This window comes from Bacillus rossius, chromosome 10 (genome assembly GCF_032445375.1).
Source record: "Bacillus rossius redtenbacheri isolate Brsri chromosome 10, Brsri_v3, whole genome shotgun sequence".
Taxonomy (NCBI): domain Eukaryota; kingdom Metazoa; phylum Arthropoda; class Insecta; order Phasmatodea; family Bacillidae; genus Bacillus; species Bacillus rossius.
In genome coordinates this window covers 22556123-22575837 of record NC_086337.1, presented here as the reverse complement: position 1 = coordinate 22575837, position 19715 = coordinate 22556123, and the positions used below count along the sequence as shown (strand labels likewise).

Genomic DNA, 19715 nt, shown 5'->3' with positions numbered 1-19715 from the left:
CCATAAAAAGTTTGTACCACAGTTCATAAATTAGAAATTGGTATTTTTTTTTCCCCTCTTTCAATCACTTTTAAACTCAAAATACCTGCCAATTAAATTTTATTTTTAATTTATTATTTATTTATTATAAATTATTTTATTGTAAAAAGGAAGCATGTCAGCATTACACTTTCTTGGGGAATAAGTATTATAAACAGAATTTATAAAAATTAAAACAATACCACCAAAATTTTATGTTATAAAAATGAAATTGGACCATAAATAAAACAATAAAAATCTTGTATTTAGTAATAACTAATAAGATATAGTGTTAACTAGAAATTATTTAAAAATAAGTGGTGGGTAGTTTTTAAATATCAATAAGGCTGTTGGTCTAAAATTTAGTTTTTAATAAAAATAGTTAATAAATTTATACTAAAGATATTTCAGCTACTAACATGAATGTACAAGTGAAAGTGTTTTTAGTTAGTATTCATTTTTATTACAGGTGATGTCTTTATGTGCTGAAAAAAAAAATATATATTTTTAATATCTTAGGTGTTGTTTATTTTTTAAATTGTAGCTGTAAAATGAGCTGTGTGTGTTTCAGTTACAGTTACAGAACTATTCCCCAGGAACTCTTCAGTGATGTAATGGGTGGGTTTAGCATAGTTGCGCAAAGGACTCTGAAGTGCGGTGGACCCATCACCATGGCGACAGAGTGCTAAACGCTCTGCATTGCAGTTTGCGGTCAAGGTCCTGGCTTCTAATTAACCGGGAGGTGTTCAATAATTGAACGATTCACACAGACATAGGAATTGTATTTTAATACTGCTTCAGATGACTTTCACATTAGATTTTGTTATCATCAAAAGTATTAGAGTAAAGTTTGCTAGTTTAAAGAATTTCCCATTTTTCAATTATACATACATTTTCAGGTACTTAAATTTTCTGAACATTTAAAACTATTAACTTATTGATTAGATTTTTACCTTAAATTATTTTTTTATTTTAATGGCTAAATATATTTATTTTTATTTTTACTTATTAAGTAACTTGTATCTTTAATATTGTAACATACAATTAATATTATTGTTTTTAATTTTGTTTGCAGAAACAGTACGAAATTTTGTGTCGCACCAATTTTTACCCACCTGGCTCACATGCATGGAAGGAAAGTATCTGGATTTCCTTCACGCATTGTACCTGGAAAATAGTGTTGATTTGGGAGAATTGGTTCTGAAGACCCTCTTCCAGTAAGTAATTACAAGAAGTTCAGAACATTATTTCACATTGTTGGTGCTTTCACGTTTTATTTCTTTATTTTTTAATATTGTAGTTATTATAAGGTAGCCTGCTGTGCAAGACAGTGCATCTGCCTCGTCAGCTCAGAGCTTGCTGTCCTGGCCTTCCACCGCAGATAGGCATGCGTATGATTCAGCTCTGACTGGCCGTTGTGCGGGAACCGCTGACTTGCAGTGTGGCTAGCGAGAGACCGCTTCCTTACCGTAAAGACTGGCAGTTAGGCATGCTCAGAGAGAGTTACGTTTTAAACTGTACCAAGAAGCATATAAAATGGACTTGTATTAGTTCAAGATTCCATGCCCCCCAGACATTACTTATTTTCTCACAAATAAAATGTATGGGATAAAGTATTGTTAGTATATTATCTGCTAGCTTGGGCCGACTGCCAATTTGCAGGTACCAGGTGCTAAAGGTAGGTAAAAACAGTACGGTACTTACATTTCTTTAAGTCTCAGTGCTGATTTTTACATATGTTTAAGAAAATATTGTTAAAAATTAATAATCAATACTGCCACGCACTTTCCGTCGGCTGTAACTTCTACCAGACGCTTTAAAGCTCCCAAAAAAATTATGTAACTTTACTTATAATCTCAGTCTTGATTTTATATATGATACTCAGGGAACTATTTCAATACTTTTTGTAAGCAGCCAGTCCAATCTGAGGAGCCAAACATCCTCCCAGACACACATAAAGGGTCGCTATGCGTATGAGCGCAAGGTCATTATTTGTCCGCTTGAGCATGAGAGAGATATCTATGAGCATTGATCTTTCTCCTATACTTACCGCCTATTCTAGCCTACTCTATATGTGTGTGCATCTTGGTGTTTAGTGTATAGTATTCTATTGAGTGTATGAAATGGTAACCTTGTATATATGCTTGGGTATGTTAAGACATTTGGACTAACCTTTATCTTGAATACATAGTTATGACAGTGATATAGTAGTTATGGCTATTACCTATTAGATAACAGAAGTGGCATAATTAGGTAACTGTAGTCAAGAAAAGAGTTTGAGACTGAATTGCAGTAATGCAATAATATTGGCAAAAATTGCAAAAAGTGGAATTTGTTTTACAAAGATAAACAAGTTTTCTATCGAATTCATAATTTATTTATTTTATTTATTTATTTATTTATTTAAATTTTTTGTTACATGCGCACCAATAGTCCAGGGACTTTAGTGGTGGGCACGACGTATACAAAATATACACAAATACATAAAGAAACAAGAAACAAAGGACAAGACATCCATACACACAGACAAAGTTTTGTTTCCTAGGTACCTGTGTGCAGATACATATCCTTGAGTTATGAATAGATGTGCATGTACCCCTGTACCCTTTTACAAAGTTTATGTACCTAATTATATAGATAGTTCTACTGTAGCCAAAGAGTTTGAGTGTTTCTGTTTTCGTATGATTAGTGTTGAACTTAATTTATTTTTATTTTAAATATAAATTTTTTAGACCATGTAAATGCACAATTTTAATTGGTTTTTTTATTCATCATTATTTTTTAAGTATTTAAAATAACCTTTTTAATGCTATTTTAAATACTTAAAAAATAAGCGTTGGTTTTTCTACTTAAGACTCAGTCGTGCACACCGTTTTGACTATTTGATTTCTATTATTTTCCTGTAAATTTATCACGATAGTGCTCTTGCATATTATGTTTCGTCTCAAATATTTTCAACAAACTTTTACCAAAGATTTGCTAATATAAGGCTTCTGTGAACCCTGTTTTTTTTTTTTTTTTTTTTTATTCAAATCAAATATCAAATTTATGAATATTAAATATTTTTTGAATCAAATTTTAACATGCAGTGAAATTTTTATCCTTCAAAATTTCACAGTAGTCAAAGAAAAATTGATGCAAAATACAGTAAAATGAAAAGGAGGGAAATTATAAGTAGGCTAGGGTAACCAAGGGAGTTCTGGGGCCAGATGTAAACAAAGCTACAGGTGGTTCTCTACAGGTGGGCATGGCACCACGTGATGGCGAGGGAGGGGTGTGGCTACATGGCCACATTGCAGCTCCTCAGGTGGTTGTCATGTGGCATGGAATTATCTGCTGCTGACATGACAGACAGTGGTGGCCATTTTGGTCCATGTTTTGGTAACAAGGGAGTGCTGGTGTTATTTTTAAGAATAAAAATCTTCATTGTGGCGCAAGCATCCTGAGCCCAGCGACATAAATAGGTAGGCCATGACGTTAGCCACTTGACCAGAGTGTTTGTTGAGAGAGAGAGAGAATTAAATAAGGAATAAATGCTGTGGTTGGAGGTGCAAAATTTGGATTATAAAATACAGTTGTCTGCTATGGATCGCCATATTGTTTACTGGCGCCTAATTTAAAAAATTCTAAAATACTATCGTCTGCTGAAGGCTGCTATCTTGTGTAGTGGCTGTAAATTTAAACACCAGAAGCACGTCAAGTTTAAACTCAGAGGCCACCATCTTTTTTATAGTAAAGGGTTACTCTTATAAATTAGTTATCCCACATTTGTTAAAAAAAAAAAATCTTATGTTTCACCAAACAATCGGGCGCCAATATGAGATTACAATATACATACAGTATTTACCTGTGATTCTAATATGTATCTGAGATAGATATTGAAAATAGGTAAATGGCTACTGACTCGAGAATTATGATAATACCCGGTATTCTGTTAAATGGACTTCCATGGGTGTAACACTGACAATTACAATGATTAGCAAAAAAAAAAAAAAAACAATAACTTATTTTTTTATTATTATTTCAATGACTAATGATAATTTTAGACATTAGCATTACCATGCCAATTCCTACTCAGTATTTGAACATTTCCAACCAGGTAAACTATGAGTCATGTACAAAAGAAGAAAAAAAATCATGTAAACAGTATTTACTATAAATAAAAAATTATTAAGTGCAAATAAAAAAGCTAAGCTCAATGCAGTATAGCAGCATATCTATAACAAGTTACTCTTATAGAAGTGTAGATTAATACAGAATCAAATCTTGTAGTTTTGAATTTAAGATCATGAAGAACAAATGAAGTTAAGAAGTATGTTATATATGCAATAATATTGAAAATATGTAGGATCATTTATAGTTGAAATTCTAATACCAATTGAGCAATTATAACAACACTTTTACACAATTCCTTTACCATAATTTTACATATTGTATGGAGGCGAACATGCTATCATCAAGCACATAAAAGGATATAATTGTAGCATGTTCAATTTCACACCATTCAATTGTCGGTCGATATCTACGAGGCTAGTATATCATTATTCTCAAGTAGGAGTTCCAAATTGTCTAAGAAGCGATGATTCGTTAAAGTCAATATTTGCTGCACAGTTGACACATGAACACTGTAGATAGTACTTGCAGAGCAGTAACACAATGTAGAGATTGTAGCTGCAGAAATTCTTTGTAGAGCAGCAACACAATGTAGAGATTGTAGCTGCAGAAAGTCTTTGTAGAACAATAATCCTAAATGACAGCCATTTAAACCCATGTTCTACACCATCACTTGGTACAAGGAAGTATGACTATAAATTTGTTTATATTACCTAATAATTATCAAAGTTATACCAATTCTTAATATAATATTGATTATAAAAATTACTAAACGGTAACTTCTTTATATAACTATAAATTCAAATTATATTCTGTGGTATCATTTCCAGATCAAAAATGAGCTTCCTTTTCACAAGACTTATCAGAACATTCTAGTTGAAAAAAATTTCTAGTACCTCAAAAAGTTCTTAAATCAACAACTGTCTTTTTTTCATATAGCAAATATTAAATTTTCATAAATGGCACAAAAGAAATTTTATTTTTCCTCTATTGATATGACTACAAATATTGCTTAGAGCAGGATAATTTAAAATATATTGGCTAAACAATAAATATATTCCAATTTTGTGGAATGTAACTCCACAATAGTGCTGCAAAATTTCATAAAGTACCTAGGTTATAGGCATAAAGGAGCCGACTGTAATCTAATAGGGAGTCAGACCACCATGATTTTTATAGTAATAATTGTTGTTTAGTAATAGTTTATAGTAATATTATAGTAATATTTTTATAGTTGCTGGTGTCATATTCAAAATTCTAAAAGTCGCCAAAATTAAATTATAAAACTACATAAAAGGTGCCACAATTTAAATTAAAAATACTAAAAAAAGGCATCTCATTAAATTTAAAACAAGTTAACTGGTAAATAGCTCTACATTTAAATTTAAAAAAAGGTTAATATAACTATAAGTTAATATAACTGATAACGGAGACCACATTAAAATTTTTAAAAATGTTTTTAGTAATCTTCAATTTAAATTTCAAGACACTAATATTTTCTCGTTTGCTAGGAGTAAAGCCATGTATAAGACAATACTTTAACATCTTGGATTGGCATAGTGCGCCCATGGATATGTATCAAAAAATATCCTTATAGTAATATGTATGGCTATACTCTTTAGTGATAAATAAGTATAGCATTTCCTTGTTTATTAGAAAACATCTCTATAGTAATTTGTGTAAGGTGAGCTCGGGCTTACTATGTATATTAAATACGTGTAACTTTTAATTTCTTCCACAGTGATATATGGAAGTATAGTAGGTTATAGGCATAAAATATTTATGAATTACTGACCATTAAATTGTTTACTAAACATGTTTCAATTTTCCTTTTTTTATAAGTATGCATACAGACATTATGTTCAGAGACCCGTGAATTTCGCGGATTCAATGAGACCTCCAGGATAGACTCCGATATCCTCTACGCACTCGGGCAGATGCCAACTGTTCATTGGCTGTTGACTCGTGAGGTCGTCTCGACTGGGTGGCCTTGTGATTCGACACTTCTACGAGGGAGTGTCTCTAATTGGCCCCCAGTCCTCCAGATTAACAGTTGACCAATGACAGAAGCAGCACTAAGGTATAATTATTTGAATTTTAGCATAACACAAAATGAATCTGCGAAATTCGCGGGTCTCTAGTTATGTTCCAGTGGTGGCTTATGGGAATAGACGAATGATGGCTTGTGTGTGTTGATTGGTAGATATAAATGAAGTAAGTGGTTGCCTGTGTCGGTGCAGGCACGAGCACTTGAGGGATGCCCTCGACACCTTGAAAGCGATCCAGAAGGACAGACTGGTCCCCGTGGAGGGGCTGACGCTGGAGAGCGCTCTGTTCTGGCGCTGCCTGGCCGAGCACCTACAGGCCGAGGGCCAAGAGGAGACGCTGGAGGAGGTGGTGCCCAACCTGTCCCCTTACGTGGACTTCCTCAAGAGGTCTGTGCCCCGCCTCGCGCTCGGTTCAGTGGCGTAGGCTTAGCTTCTGCGTTACGCCTATCAGGCCAGCGAGTTCTGTGGCATTGTGATCTTATGTGTTAAGGATAAATTAATGACGAACTTTTAAAGCCAAGGCGGGGATTCTATAGGTATCAAGGAAGGATTTGCTGGCCAGCTCGTCAGGAACACAAAATGCTGAGAAACATGGAAAACTCGGAATTTCAGTAACAATGCAGGACGCGAATCAATGAGCTAGCGGAATTGTTTAAGTTATCTCTTTACCTCCATGGCAAAGTTTAATATAATTCCATACACAGTGTTCATTTTCAATTTTTATAGACTGTAACGATGCAAGACATGCTTCAAGGTGCAAGTAGCAATGTATTAAATATATTTTTATATACCTCCGTGGCACAGTTTTATCTAATACTATTCTTCCTAAGAAAACCTATTTTGAAAGGGTGAACAATATACAAACTTTTTTTCGCAACCCATATTGATGTCTATTTTTCACATGGAGATTAAAGTTTGGATGTTGGATTAATAAAATCCTTAAATTCTCAAATACTATCAAACTTTTAGTATTCTAAAGCTTTTATATTTGAGAAAAAATATTCAAAGAACAATATTTGAGGAAGTGTGGTAAGTTCGAAAATTCAGTTCTGACAACTCGTAGGTCCTGTTACTGTTCCCTAATATATGTTGTACTTTCAAGATTTAATTATGTAAATATAATTATGGTATCTACCTATTGATTTTAGAAACTTAAGTTGTGGAATGTATTTCATGTCTTAAATGTTTGAACAACATAGTTAATATCTTCAGTTTTTTAATTATGGAGGCTTAGATTCAGATTTGAAGGGTGCATTTTGAGGAGTTAAGATACTCTTAATGATTTGAATTCGAGAAAATGGTATGTTATTTATCACTTTTTTGATGTAAAAATTTGTTTGTTGGTTTTTGAAAATTTAATATATTGTTTCCTTCGTATTTTTGTTTGCTATTTAAATATCCTCTAAATTTTTGTGCTTCCAATAAGTGCTTTACACTTCAGGCCAACTTTTGTTTAGTTGAAACAGTAATACATATACTAAATTTAATATACATATTTCAAATTTATCAAAATCTGTTTCTTATTTTTACCTTGCTCTAAATGATTATTTATGTATTCACACCTTAAAACCTTTATGTTGAAAAAAGTATTGCAATTGGATATCCCTTGTAAAACAGGAATTTATGGTGATAAAGTATCTCAATTCTGTTAAAACTGCATCACATTTTTTTTTCCCCTCAGGTAAACTCAGTTTATTTGCAAATGTTTTATGTGCTACCCAATAATTTTTCTCTGCTTTTTGTTCTTACTTTTTACATCAGAAGATCACTGGCAGTTAAGATTCCAATTTCAGCTGTGATGATTCCATGATATGTGAATGAGATTGATGACTTTCAGATCAGCTTTGCAGGGTTTGTATTTGTATTTCTTTTTCTTCCAGTTACTTTTTGCTACACTATGGAAACTCTGAAAAATTGCCTGGTGTCAAGCATGAAATGATTTTGGTACAGCTTCTGAAGATGACGTCTGTGTTTGACCTTTCAGATGAGATGGGAAGGTAAGAACGCACAACATATTTATTGTATTTTTTTCTTGGTCACATTGCTTTCTAGTTGTGGACATTTATTCTCAAATATTTTTTATCTTTTTTCATATTCCTGTATAAAGGATTTTCCAATGGAATTGAAAGTGTCGTGAAAACTTAGGTTATCAGTAGTTACAACAAAATATTAAATATTAGTCTGAAAAATGTTCATATAGTAGTTTGCAGTCAAATTTATTCTCAGTGTGGCTGATCAGTCGAGGTGGGGTCGAATGTTTCAGGCAAAATAATTGACAATTATTACTTAAATGCAATTAGAACAAAACATTGATTGATGCCCTGAGAAGAATCTATATTAATTATTACAAAGGTACCTGAAGCACTGTAGCTGTTCCTATGCCACTATAATATGAAATCATATTTAGTGAGAAATTAAATAGTACCTGTGTAAGTGTGAGTTTTTAACTCTTAAAATAATGTATATGTTAATTGTAATTTATACATTTTCCAGTAAAAATTAAGAAAAATGTACATTTATACCTTGTGATATGCATTGCTTTATTTACTGTTAGCAAGGTTGAATAAAATGTCTTCTTATGTCTACTGTTTACTTCAGTAATTGTTTGTTACTTCTTAAAATTGTGAAAATTGCCAAATTTTTATAGGTACAGTTCAGTTAAATAATATTGTGAAAAAATTTTGGTCATCATGTAGTTTAATTGTAATGTAGATTATCCCTATAAGTATTTGATCTTAATTCATTGTACCACTCAAGTAACAATCAGTCAATTTAAATTTCCACATGTCCAAGAAATATTTTGCATTACACCAATCCCTCACTTAGGTAGCACATCTTTAGATTGTGCAAAATTATTCAGCGCCAATGTTAATTTTACTGCCCCAGTCTTGAATAGCTTATCTGTAAATTTCAGTTTGCACGAAATCGCCACAGGCAAAAATAAATATGGGCATGACGCCACAAAGAATATTTCAACTTGGTAAACAACAGATTTACCGTGGCATACAGTTAGCTATACGAGGGGGCAAGAGATGTGTGCTCAGGTCTGACTAAACTATTGACGGTTGTACAAACATAAGCTATGGCGAGTTAAGTTGCAGCAATACAGTGTAAAGGACCAAATGTTTTTATATGTCCGTGTGTATGCCGCCGGGCCATACAGTTGTCACCTCGCCACAGACCGGGCCGTGATGAACTTCATTCTAGCCATTGCCAGGAAACTCGCACTAACTCAAAGCAACGTCTGCCCATTTGTCTGCCAGTAACTGTACGTGTGCAGGCACCTGCAGTTTGAATCATATTGGAATCATGGCTTCCAAGTGAGAGCATAATGCATTGTGTTCAAGTATTTGAGAAAAAACTAGAAGTATTAGTGCAGATTGTCATGAAGGCCACAGTTATGTTGGTTTGCACTTTAGTTTTAAGCAAGTCAACTGTGCACACAATCGTACGAAAGAAGGATTATATCAAACATTTATATAAGTCTGATGCTGTTGGTTGTACTAGCTAGAATATATTTGACATCAGATACCGGAACAGAAATCAACAGATGATTCACATGGAAAAGGTTGTTGAATGAATGGTGCATTGAAAAAAATCACTGGCCTGACAGGATTGATATGAACCAAGCAATGATACACGAATAAGCACTTTAATTTTGGAAAATTTTAAATGTAAATATACTGACAGTAATATCAGTTTCACTGCCAGTAAAGGATGGTTTGGAAAGTTCGTGGTTTAGGTACGCGACGTGAGGTGAGGATCACACCCCGGAGGTTAAGTCAACCAGCTGACTAACAATAACTATCTCCTGGTACGTGGTGTCATATTTGTCATACAAAGTATGCAAAGGTAGGCTTATAAAGATAAATGGTGCGACACATATATCGTTGAGTGTTATTCAACGCATTTAGAGTACGTAAAGAATTACATTTTTTAACACATTAAGTAAATTACCCTTGCTACTTATGGAGACCAATGCTTCAGAATATGCAATTTCGGATAACACGAACAATTTTAAGAACACATTGGTCGTGCCAAGTGAGGGATTGGTGTAACTACGCCCCTTTGATAAAAAAAATACTCTATTGGAAATATAAGTTTAGTAGAGACTCGATTAACCGAGTTAATGTGGACCGCAGCAAACTCGAATGAGAAAAATCTCTGCTAACACGAATAGAATAAGGAAATCGTCTTGGTTTTCAGTTGATCCAGTGGTATTATTTTCCAGGGTGATGTTTTTCCAGCTTTTCTTCAGTGTAAATTCTTTCACGCCGCTCCATGATTCGCCCAATCATTAAATGGCATCTTTGAGGTTAATTTTCTTTGTGATTTTGACAACAGATAAATTATTACCTAGGTACTCAAACAAATGTTTCAATAGTCTTTTTGGTTAATGATACTTTTGGTTTCCTCGGATAGTACATAAATTTGGTTAATCAAAGCTCAGTCAACAGAGACTCTGCTGTATGTGCACACAGGATTGTCACAATGCTTGCAGGTCTTGTCTGAAGCAGCAGATTCTGGATATGCTGATGAAGGACAACGTTACCGGCAATCTAATAAGCCAGCTGGTGGACACTTTAGTCCGAGTGGTGCCGACGATCTCCACGAGACTGCAGGACCTGGCCGAGGTGATCTCGGAGATCCACCAGCCGCTGGTGCAGGTGACGCACGTGGAGCAGATGTCAGCAGCCGAGCGTATTCAGCGGGACGTGGAGGCAAGTTGTATTGACTCCCGAGTCAGCTGTGTTCTCTTTTGTCATTAAGGCTCCATCTCACTTGCCATGTTGGCTATTTCATTTCTTGTATTTCTCTGTTGTTTTTAAGGGGTTTTCCTCACTTGCATTATGTGTGTTCGTAATTACATCTTTATTTGCTTATTTATTTAAAATTGTAACATGCGCACCAACATCCTTTAGGCTTTTATGGTGGGCACGGAACATACAGACAAATACAAGGTTGTCACTGCAAATATATGGACCCCATCCCCGTCGGTACCATAGCAGGGAAAACATTCGCAAATGGCCAACACATGAGGAAAAGAGTATCACCTATTAACAGTGACAACAAAAAATACAAAAAAACAAATAAGCAAACAAAGATACAATAATTAAAGACAAACAATAAGAAAATCCCTTTCGTCAAAGCCTACAGGCATATGTAGATTTCGAAGTACCCATTTCTTCTGGAAATATTTTGGAAACTCAATTGTATACAAAAAAACATATACATAAATTTTATGATCAGAAAGGGAATCTAAAACAGGTAGGTGATAATGTAATAGACCTACAAATTAATTTTTTTTTTAATTTTGTCATTATCTGAATTGTTTATATTATTCCAGTTTAATGAAGAATATTCTACTTCACGTCTAATCAAAGCTAGGTAAAGTGTTAGAATAGAGCTAGTATTTGAAGCATATGAAGTTACCTAATTAATTAATGCTGAAGTTCTCCGGGATATAGATACTAAGGAGTAGACATGGAGATCACTAAATGTGATCTTTACAGTTCAAAAATATTTTTTTGTTAATATCTGGTGGGAAAAAATTTTCACTCAACAACAAATGCAAGAGAGGAATTGGACTAAATTGACAGAAAAATCCCTTAAGTAATAGTAAACACAAGAAAATGAAGTATGGAACTCGGCGTGTGAGACGAGCCTTCGGCTTTACGCATTTCTCATGTGAGTGTTAAGTGTGACTGTGCTGCTGCTATCCACCGTGTTGAGCGAGCACGCATGTGTGTGACGTTGCAGCAAGCCAAGTTGCGCATGAAGCTGAACGAGCTGGAGGAAGATAAAAGAGAGGCGGTAAGCAAGCAGGACTTCATCCAGGCACAGATGCTGAAGGACAAGCTGGACGCAGTCCAGAATGAGCTGAGGCAGGTGGTAGATGCAGCAGAGCCAACAGTAACTCAGGAGCAGGTACTGATATGCTAAACATGGTACAGTAAGTCCTCGGTTTACGTCGGGGTTACGTTCCTGAAAACCGCGACGTAAATAGAAACGACGCAAAATGAGCCATGTTTCATGCCACCGGCCGGCCACGGCCCAAGGTCGGCCGGAAGGGGTAGGAGAAAATGCTGTGTCGTTGCGGGAAGTAGATAACACTTCTACGTGCGAGATACATGGGTGGCCGAGCGGGCGGGCTGGTAGTATTGCATCACCGCACGAAGAGCAGCGGAGAGCAGCGGAGAGCAGGAAGCGTCCCTCATGATGTATGATAAGGCGGTGAACATGTAGCTTACGCTACATAGCATAAATTAACTACCGAAGGAAACAAAGAATTATAAACGAATTATATACGGTGTTTTGTTTAAAATAAAGATTTACGGTCATTGTAAACAACGTTATTGTGAATCAGCGACAACTTAAATTGAAACATGAGTACTCAAACATTAGCGACGTTAATCCGAAACGATGTAAATCGGTACGACGTAAATAGAGGACTTACTGTACTTCTATCCATTCCACTCGTACTGTCTGTATGTTAGTACCTTTGTTCCATTGCTATTTTTACTGATTCATTTGATTGAAAAATAAAAATAAAAACAAGAAAATATTTTAAATATTATTTTATTTAAGTTCCTTGGCATGTTGATTTGAACTGTGTCGAAAGCGAAAGGTTCACCAACTTTCGTTCGCCATCTTCAGCAGAGCAGACTCCTTCTGTGGGTCTTGGAAGTTCTCTCACCTTTAAATGCACTCACCTGTGAGAGGTTTGTGTTTCTTGATTGGCTGTAGAAACAGGAAAGATGCCTCTGATGGTTCCACAGCTGCAGTCAATCAGAAAAGACACTTACAAATGCAATAGAACTTCTAAGACCTCCAATAGTAGACTATCCTGAAGATAGCGACTGCAAATTCAAATGAAACGTTGGTGAACCCTTCACCTTAACGCCGATAAAACCCATGAGCCAAGCAGTTACGGACGATTGCTTTGAAAATGTGTGATTATTAATGTGTTATTTATATTACATAACTAGCTGCACCCTGCAGTTTAATCCGCAGTTTAACAGTTAAATTTAACTAACAAACCATCAAGTGCAAGTCGAACTCGTGCGTCAAGGGTGCCGTACCACCACTCTATGCAACTCTTAGCTCGAGTCCGATTGGCACTTCGGCAAATTTTATTATTTGTTGTCATGCTTTAGAATTTGGCCTATGATCGCACTAAGATTGACTTTTGCATGTATTACTGTTTTTATTATAGAACTAAAACAAACAAAAAAGTTGGAAAAAACTCAGTTATCAAAATCACATTAATGGAAAGCTTTTCTCAACACACTGTCAAGAGATACTAATGTTAGGCTAATGTATGAGACAAAGGGCCTCAACATGGGGTTAAAAGAATGTTATAGTTTTGGGGTGTTTTGAGAGCCCTAAAACTTACTGCAATACGTACATCTGTAAACAATTGTTTCGAGATTTACTTTTTTCTGTGTACATGCAAGCGAGCAAACAACATATAGCTGTCCATAGGAAAAACATACGGTGCCGAGATGTATTCCTGCCACTTTTAGTGTTTGTTCTTGACTTTTGTTAACCGTAATTGAAAATGCCACTTTCAAAGGGTAACTGTAAGCGTTTGAACTGGAAAGGTAAATTTATAGGGATAGTGGGAATACGTGGTATCAAAATCATCTCTCCTTTGGCTTCTCCAGTGATAATGGTGGCCTGCACAATATGCCTTAAAAAACTTTCACATTCCTACAATGCAAAACAAAGCACAAGCAACCAAACAAACGACAATTACTTCTAATTCTGACCCAAATGATGACTAGTAGCACTGTTACTTCACATTTTGGCAGCATCGCTGACACCGGCTATGACTTTGACACAGTTGTCTCGCTGCACCGTTTCAAAACATTTTTTCCAGCAGCAAAGATGTAGGTTTGTTGTTATCCTGCGACCCTTTCAGTTTCAGCAGTTTTGATAAACATCATAGCGTTATATTCAGTTAAAACGGTAGTATTTATTTGATATTCATCACACTTATCTGCAGTGTATCTTTAATATAAATTATAAGCTAATTAACTTTTGACACTAACTGAATGTAATTACACTATCCAACCAAACTTATGCTATAAGGGGTAAATGAAAATGCATTCACCCAATTATTGTGGCAATAATTGCCGCTGAAGAATCATCAGATTCAACACGCAATAGCATGTAATTACATTATTTTCATATACCAAACTAAAACCAGAATGCCAATAAAAACAGAAAAGCTAGCCAAATTTCATAAAATTGTAATTTTGGAGCCTTTAGATCCTTTTTTAAATTGTATTTGAATGTTGTTGTTGTTGTTGTTGTTGTTGTTGTTGTTGTTGTTGTTGTTGTTGTTTTGTTTTGTTGTGTTTGGGTGATTGCCTGTCTGCGATGGCGATTGGTGCTTGTTCCAGAGGAGAGAAGAGCGCAACGACCGAGCCACTCTGTCCAAGTGCTTGATGATCGTGTATGAAATGATGCAAGCTAAGGAGTTGGACACACTGGCTCCTCAACTGCGAACTTTGTGCTTTGACTTCGTGATGCCTTGCATGAAGGTAACATAGTTTACAACAGTCAGGTTGAAAGCTTTCTAATCTTAGATAAGTTCGAGTGGAGTTACATTGAACTTAATTAATATTTTGTAATAATTATATACTAACTAGCTGAAGTATCCGGCATTGCCCAGGCTAAACACATCATAATATAAAGAACATCACTACTTAGTTTCAAGTCTGTAGGACATATACTTGAAAAACGGGAAATTTTTATTTTAAAGTTCCATTGATTTCACAATCTTCATGCATCAAGGCTATGCATCAGCAAAACCGGAATACCAATCTTCAGCTTTGTTTTGTGGAAAGACAAGTAACCCCTAGGCAAATAAGTTCTTAACTAAACTGTTATTAGCGCTTTTAGTTCGCTAGCCGCTGGAAGCTTCACTAAGTGGATGGGTTTCGCCAAGGAGAAGAATAGGAAGTTAGCCAGACCTTACTATACGACTGTGTGTCTATTATCTACCGCCTTTGATTTTCTCCCGTAGCAATAGAATTATATAGTTTTATATAGTCCATATCACTCTCCGGCCCATAAACTGTCCATATGCGAAAAATCATGTCAATCCGTTGCTCCGTTATTGCGTAAAAAAAGGACAGACAAGCACACTTTCAGATTTATAATGTTAGTAATGATATCTAAAAGAAGGAGCATGAGTTTGTAAGTAGTAAACCCAAAAATTATTGGTTCAGTTTTAAAAAAAAATTATTTTATAAAACTACATTATTCCTGACAGATATAGACTATGTTTTATTTTGGTTTTAAAGATCCAATAAGATATAGCAATTATTATAACTAAAGCTAGAGAAATTCACTAAGCTGACTGCATTGTTGGCTGTCCTATGCTGATTAAACTTTTACAGAAATATCAAAATAACCATGTCGCACTGGCTGTTAATGTTCGTATTCAATATATGATGGTTCTATTTTTGGCCAATTTCATTTTTTTAAAACAGGTGATTTTGGTTTTGATGTTTTTATTTTGATAAATCCTGTTTATTTACAAAAATGTGGTTATTATTAATAACATTAAATAATTAAATATGTTTTTGTAATACACCTCACACCAAGCTAGTGTAATATTAAATGTGATACATGTTCCATTATAACAATAAAATAAAATATTTTGTCATAAGCCTGTCTAGCATTATTTATAATAATATAAATAAATTGACAAGCTTCTGTGTGTTTGTAAAATTAACCAAAATCAGTCATGTAAGAGTGAGTTAGAAACCAGAGCCCGTGGTGAACCACAGCCAAACTCAGTCACTTACGTTCATCAATCTGCTAGTTGAAGATCACAGACAAATGGTAATCTGAGCGCAGTCTGTGATGTGCCAGGGAGCTGCTGGCAATATTCTCGGAGTCTTAAGGGTGTTGCTGTCACCAGGTTTGGGAGTAATTTAAATAGCAAAACTATTTTTTTTCCATTCCTTGCAGTAAAGAATGATTGTATGAAATATTTTTGGGGCATTTTTAATTGGTATTACTGTTAGAACTAATGGAAAATTATTAGTTATGCTGTATTTTAAAAATTTGTAGTATGTAGTTATAGTAATTTTTTTTTGTAAAGTTTTTAATTTTGATCCTGTGATGGATGGGGGGTTAGACCCAACAATAATTGAAATCATGCAACATGCATAAATGATTTTTGCAACCATCAAAAAATTTTTTTTTTCCTCCTCATTTCCGCCAGGGAAGGGGTGAGGCCAGATGATCTTCACGTGACTGGCATACTAGGAGCTGGCCCTTATTTAATCTGTTAATCATTCCCACCATAAATTTCAATCACTATTTGTTATTATTTACGCCTGCGAGCATAGAGTGAGTTCACTTGTAGGGAAGTGCGGTGGCTAGCCACTACCTGCCGCGGTATGGACTTCAAGAGAAAACGCAATACCCAGCCACCCAGTCCTGAATCAAGGAAGAAAATTATGCCACAAGCGAGAAATCTCAAGACTCAGCCAGGAGCGGAACCCTGTACCTTTGGCTAAGATAAATCTTTTTGTGCGGTCTAGAATTTTTTCACTGAACAGTTCTCGAAGCCACCACCACACCAGAGCATTAGCTGGCCCATCCCATTACTCTTGAGACTCCTCAGGCACTCGCGGGATCTGCAGGCTCCTAGCTACCACAGAGGTGATGCTCTGCTATACAACCGTCGAACCTGTTTCCATCACATGTTTCACGCTGTGTGATTGGTTGCCGGCCAGGTGGAGGACCCGGTGGTGCGACCGCTGGCCAGTAAGGCCCTTGCCACCATGTGTCTGCTCGACAGGGACTTCGCCAAGGAGCACATGCTCGTGTTCTACCTCCAGGTACGTCTTCCCCCTCCCCCCCCCCCTCCACAACATTCCTTGCATTGCTCAATGCCCTGTACGTTGCCTTGATGTCAGTTTTTTCCTGTTGGCAGATCGCCAACAGTGACGACGACGCAGTGTGCGTGATGGCCATCAAGATAATTTTCGACCTGTTTCTTCAGTACGGCTTGGAGACTTTCGACATTGAGATCACGGCAGGTAATGCCACCGGTTGATGCCGCTGAAACACTGTGCTGAATTCTCAGTGGACTTGCGTATCGTGGCCAATTGGTCAGTGCTGTGTTCATGCTTGTTGATGCGTCACGTCTTAGCTCTCGGTATACCGCATTTGGACATCAGCTGTTTTAAGTGTTCAATGGTGACCTTATTTATTAAATAGTAAGTTTTTTTTTATTATTTAGAATAACTTTATGCGTACTTGGTTAAGTTATATTTCTATAATTTTAATGTCCATGATTATGTATCTTCAGTCTACTGACTGATTTATACGATGCACAAAAGTGTTTTTTTACTTATTTAATTAGTTTTAATTTTGCTTCAGTTGAGTAATTTTGACATCTGGATTGGTTTGTAAGCAATTGTAATGCCTTAAGAACATTTTAGAATAATAATATGGGCTAGGACGGAAGATGTGCCACACCGTGGTGCCTGCCCAAAAGATAGTTTATCAGTCATAGAGAAATGCCGGCAGGTTCTGTACTGTGATCAATTTGTGTGAGAGAAACAGATGTGATAACCCAGACTCATAGGGATGACTTTATGCCAGGGAACCACCAAGTTTTTTCTGTAAAGATATTTTGTACAGCTGTTAAAAAGGCATGTAAGGAAGCCCTAAGAGATGCACTTTCAAGGCCAGTGAGAGACAACTACAGATGGGGAAAGTCCCCAATTATGTACTTTTGTAGTCTGCTTTGCGTTACGTGTTATTTCGTCAGTTGCGTTCCTGACCCAGTGGTCTTTGTGGCCAGCCACATGCCTCTTGCAAGCATAGTTTTTTATTCCATAACTCAAGAACAAGAAATGTTTTGGGTGCTATGGGGTATGTAATTTGACAAATGCTTACTTTAAAATTAATACATACATATACTAAAATGCTCTTGGTAAATTTTGTGTTTTTAATTGAGGACTCATCCTTGAACCTTCTTGTAATGGGAATAGTATACGCCATACTTTTTAGCATGGGTAAAAATTTTCTCAGAACTAAGCATCATCACTTTCTTTTTCCCTTGCTTATTATGTGACAGTTTACCATATTTTTATATTTATGATTTTTTTTTCTTAGAGACATTTTTTGGAGTTCTTCAATTTTCTTTGTAACCTGATAAACTTGCCTTCAAAATGAGTGCAAATTACGCTCCTCAACAAGTGTGTTTACTTTTAGATGATGATGATGATGGTGCTAAGAAGAGGAAGACTCGCAGCAAAAAACTCTACGATGTGACGTCTGTCAACGACCTCGATGTGGATTGTGATGATGAGACGACGCAACCGAACTCCCCCAAAGCCTCTTCGTCCAGTTCCATCAGCCTGTTCTCTATCATCACCAACCTTCTGGACTGCACCGTATGTTTCAAGGCAGTGCTTCTCTGATTGAAAGTCATTCCAGGCAACATGATCTAAACTAATTCTTATTTATTATGTTTGGTTAGGCCAAGACCAGTTAATTACATAGCCATTCCACGAGATGGTTTAGAAATTTATTTCAAGTATCGCTCTATTTATCAGCTTTTAATTATTCAACTTAGTCTGGCAGTGTCATTCCCCTGTCTTACTCATTTTTATTCCCCTGTCTTACTCATTTATAGTCCCCTGTCTACTCAAATATATTTCCCTGTCTTACTCACTTATATTCCACTGTTTTACTTATATTCCCCTGTCTTACTCAGTTATATTTTCTGATGTACTATCACATTTACAAAATATGAGTCAGTGTAAAAATTATACAAGTAATTTAGCAGCTAATGTAAAAAATAATGTAAGTTAATTATGATTGATATTTGGTTTTTTAAGATATAGTAGCTGTTGTTCAGAATACCACACTGCAGGAACAGTACTATAAGTATTAATTAATTATGGCAGAGTAATTTTGAGCTGATGGCGTAGAATCAGATCCCGTGTATCAAAGAAAATGTTCCTGGATGGAGCTTGAAATAGCGCTGGATAGATCTTCCAAAGTTCTTCGGCACAATTCCAGCAGTTTTAAGATTTCAGCGTCTGTCCAGCCTCTTGTATGGAAATTTAATTTCTGCTGACCTATCTCCGAACTCTCTTGTGATCTGCAGGGTAGATCTTGGTTGGTACACCTCCAACAGTTAGGTTTGGATGTTAAGTTTCTCCCAGTTTTCCACCATAATTCAACACTGTTATTTTAAGTAAATGAAAACTTCCACAAGGTTAAAAGTTGTTGTGTTTGGTCATCTTCCACACTTCTTTATTTACATTTCAAATTCAATGTTAATATTAATATTGCAATACATTTCAATTCCTTTCTTTAATTACACACAAACATAATCTATATTTGCCCACTTGTTATTTCTTCTGCCCATCCATGACTCTGCCATCCTCCTTTCACGTAACTTTCCTAATTGCAACATGGGTCATGTAGAGAGACAAGATTTTGTGGTTTTATTGACGTGACAACGTCTACCTAATAAATTGATGAACGCCG

The 19715-nt window shown here is 35.6% G+C and overlaps 1 protein-coding gene across 1 annotated transcript in view; it reads left to right on the top strand.

The window, feature by feature from the left end:
• LOC134535842 (condensin complex subunit 3) overlaps nucleotides 1–19715 on the top strand; it is a 63535-nt gene that overhangs the window by 27589 nt on the left and 16231 nt on the right. The window contains exons 6-14 of the mRNA XM_063375166.1: nucleotides 1094–1235; nucleotides 6372–6566; nucleotides 8060–8176; nucleotides 10681–10900; nucleotides 11940–12107; nucleotides 14588–14728; nucleotides 16940–17044; nucleotides 17140–17245; nucleotides 18429–18610. Of these exons, the coding sequence (XP_063231236.1) occupies nucleotides 1094–1235; nucleotides 6372–6566; nucleotides 8060–8176; nucleotides 10681–10900; nucleotides 11940–12107; nucleotides 14588–14728; nucleotides 16940–17044; nucleotides 17140–17245; nucleotides 18429–18610 (1376 nt within the window). The remainder of the gene's footprint in view (nucleotides 1–1093; nucleotides 1236–6371; nucleotides 6567–8059; nucleotides 8177–10680; nucleotides 10901–11939; nucleotides 12108–14587; nucleotides 14729–16939; nucleotides 17045–17139; nucleotides 17246–18428; nucleotides 18611–19715) is intronic.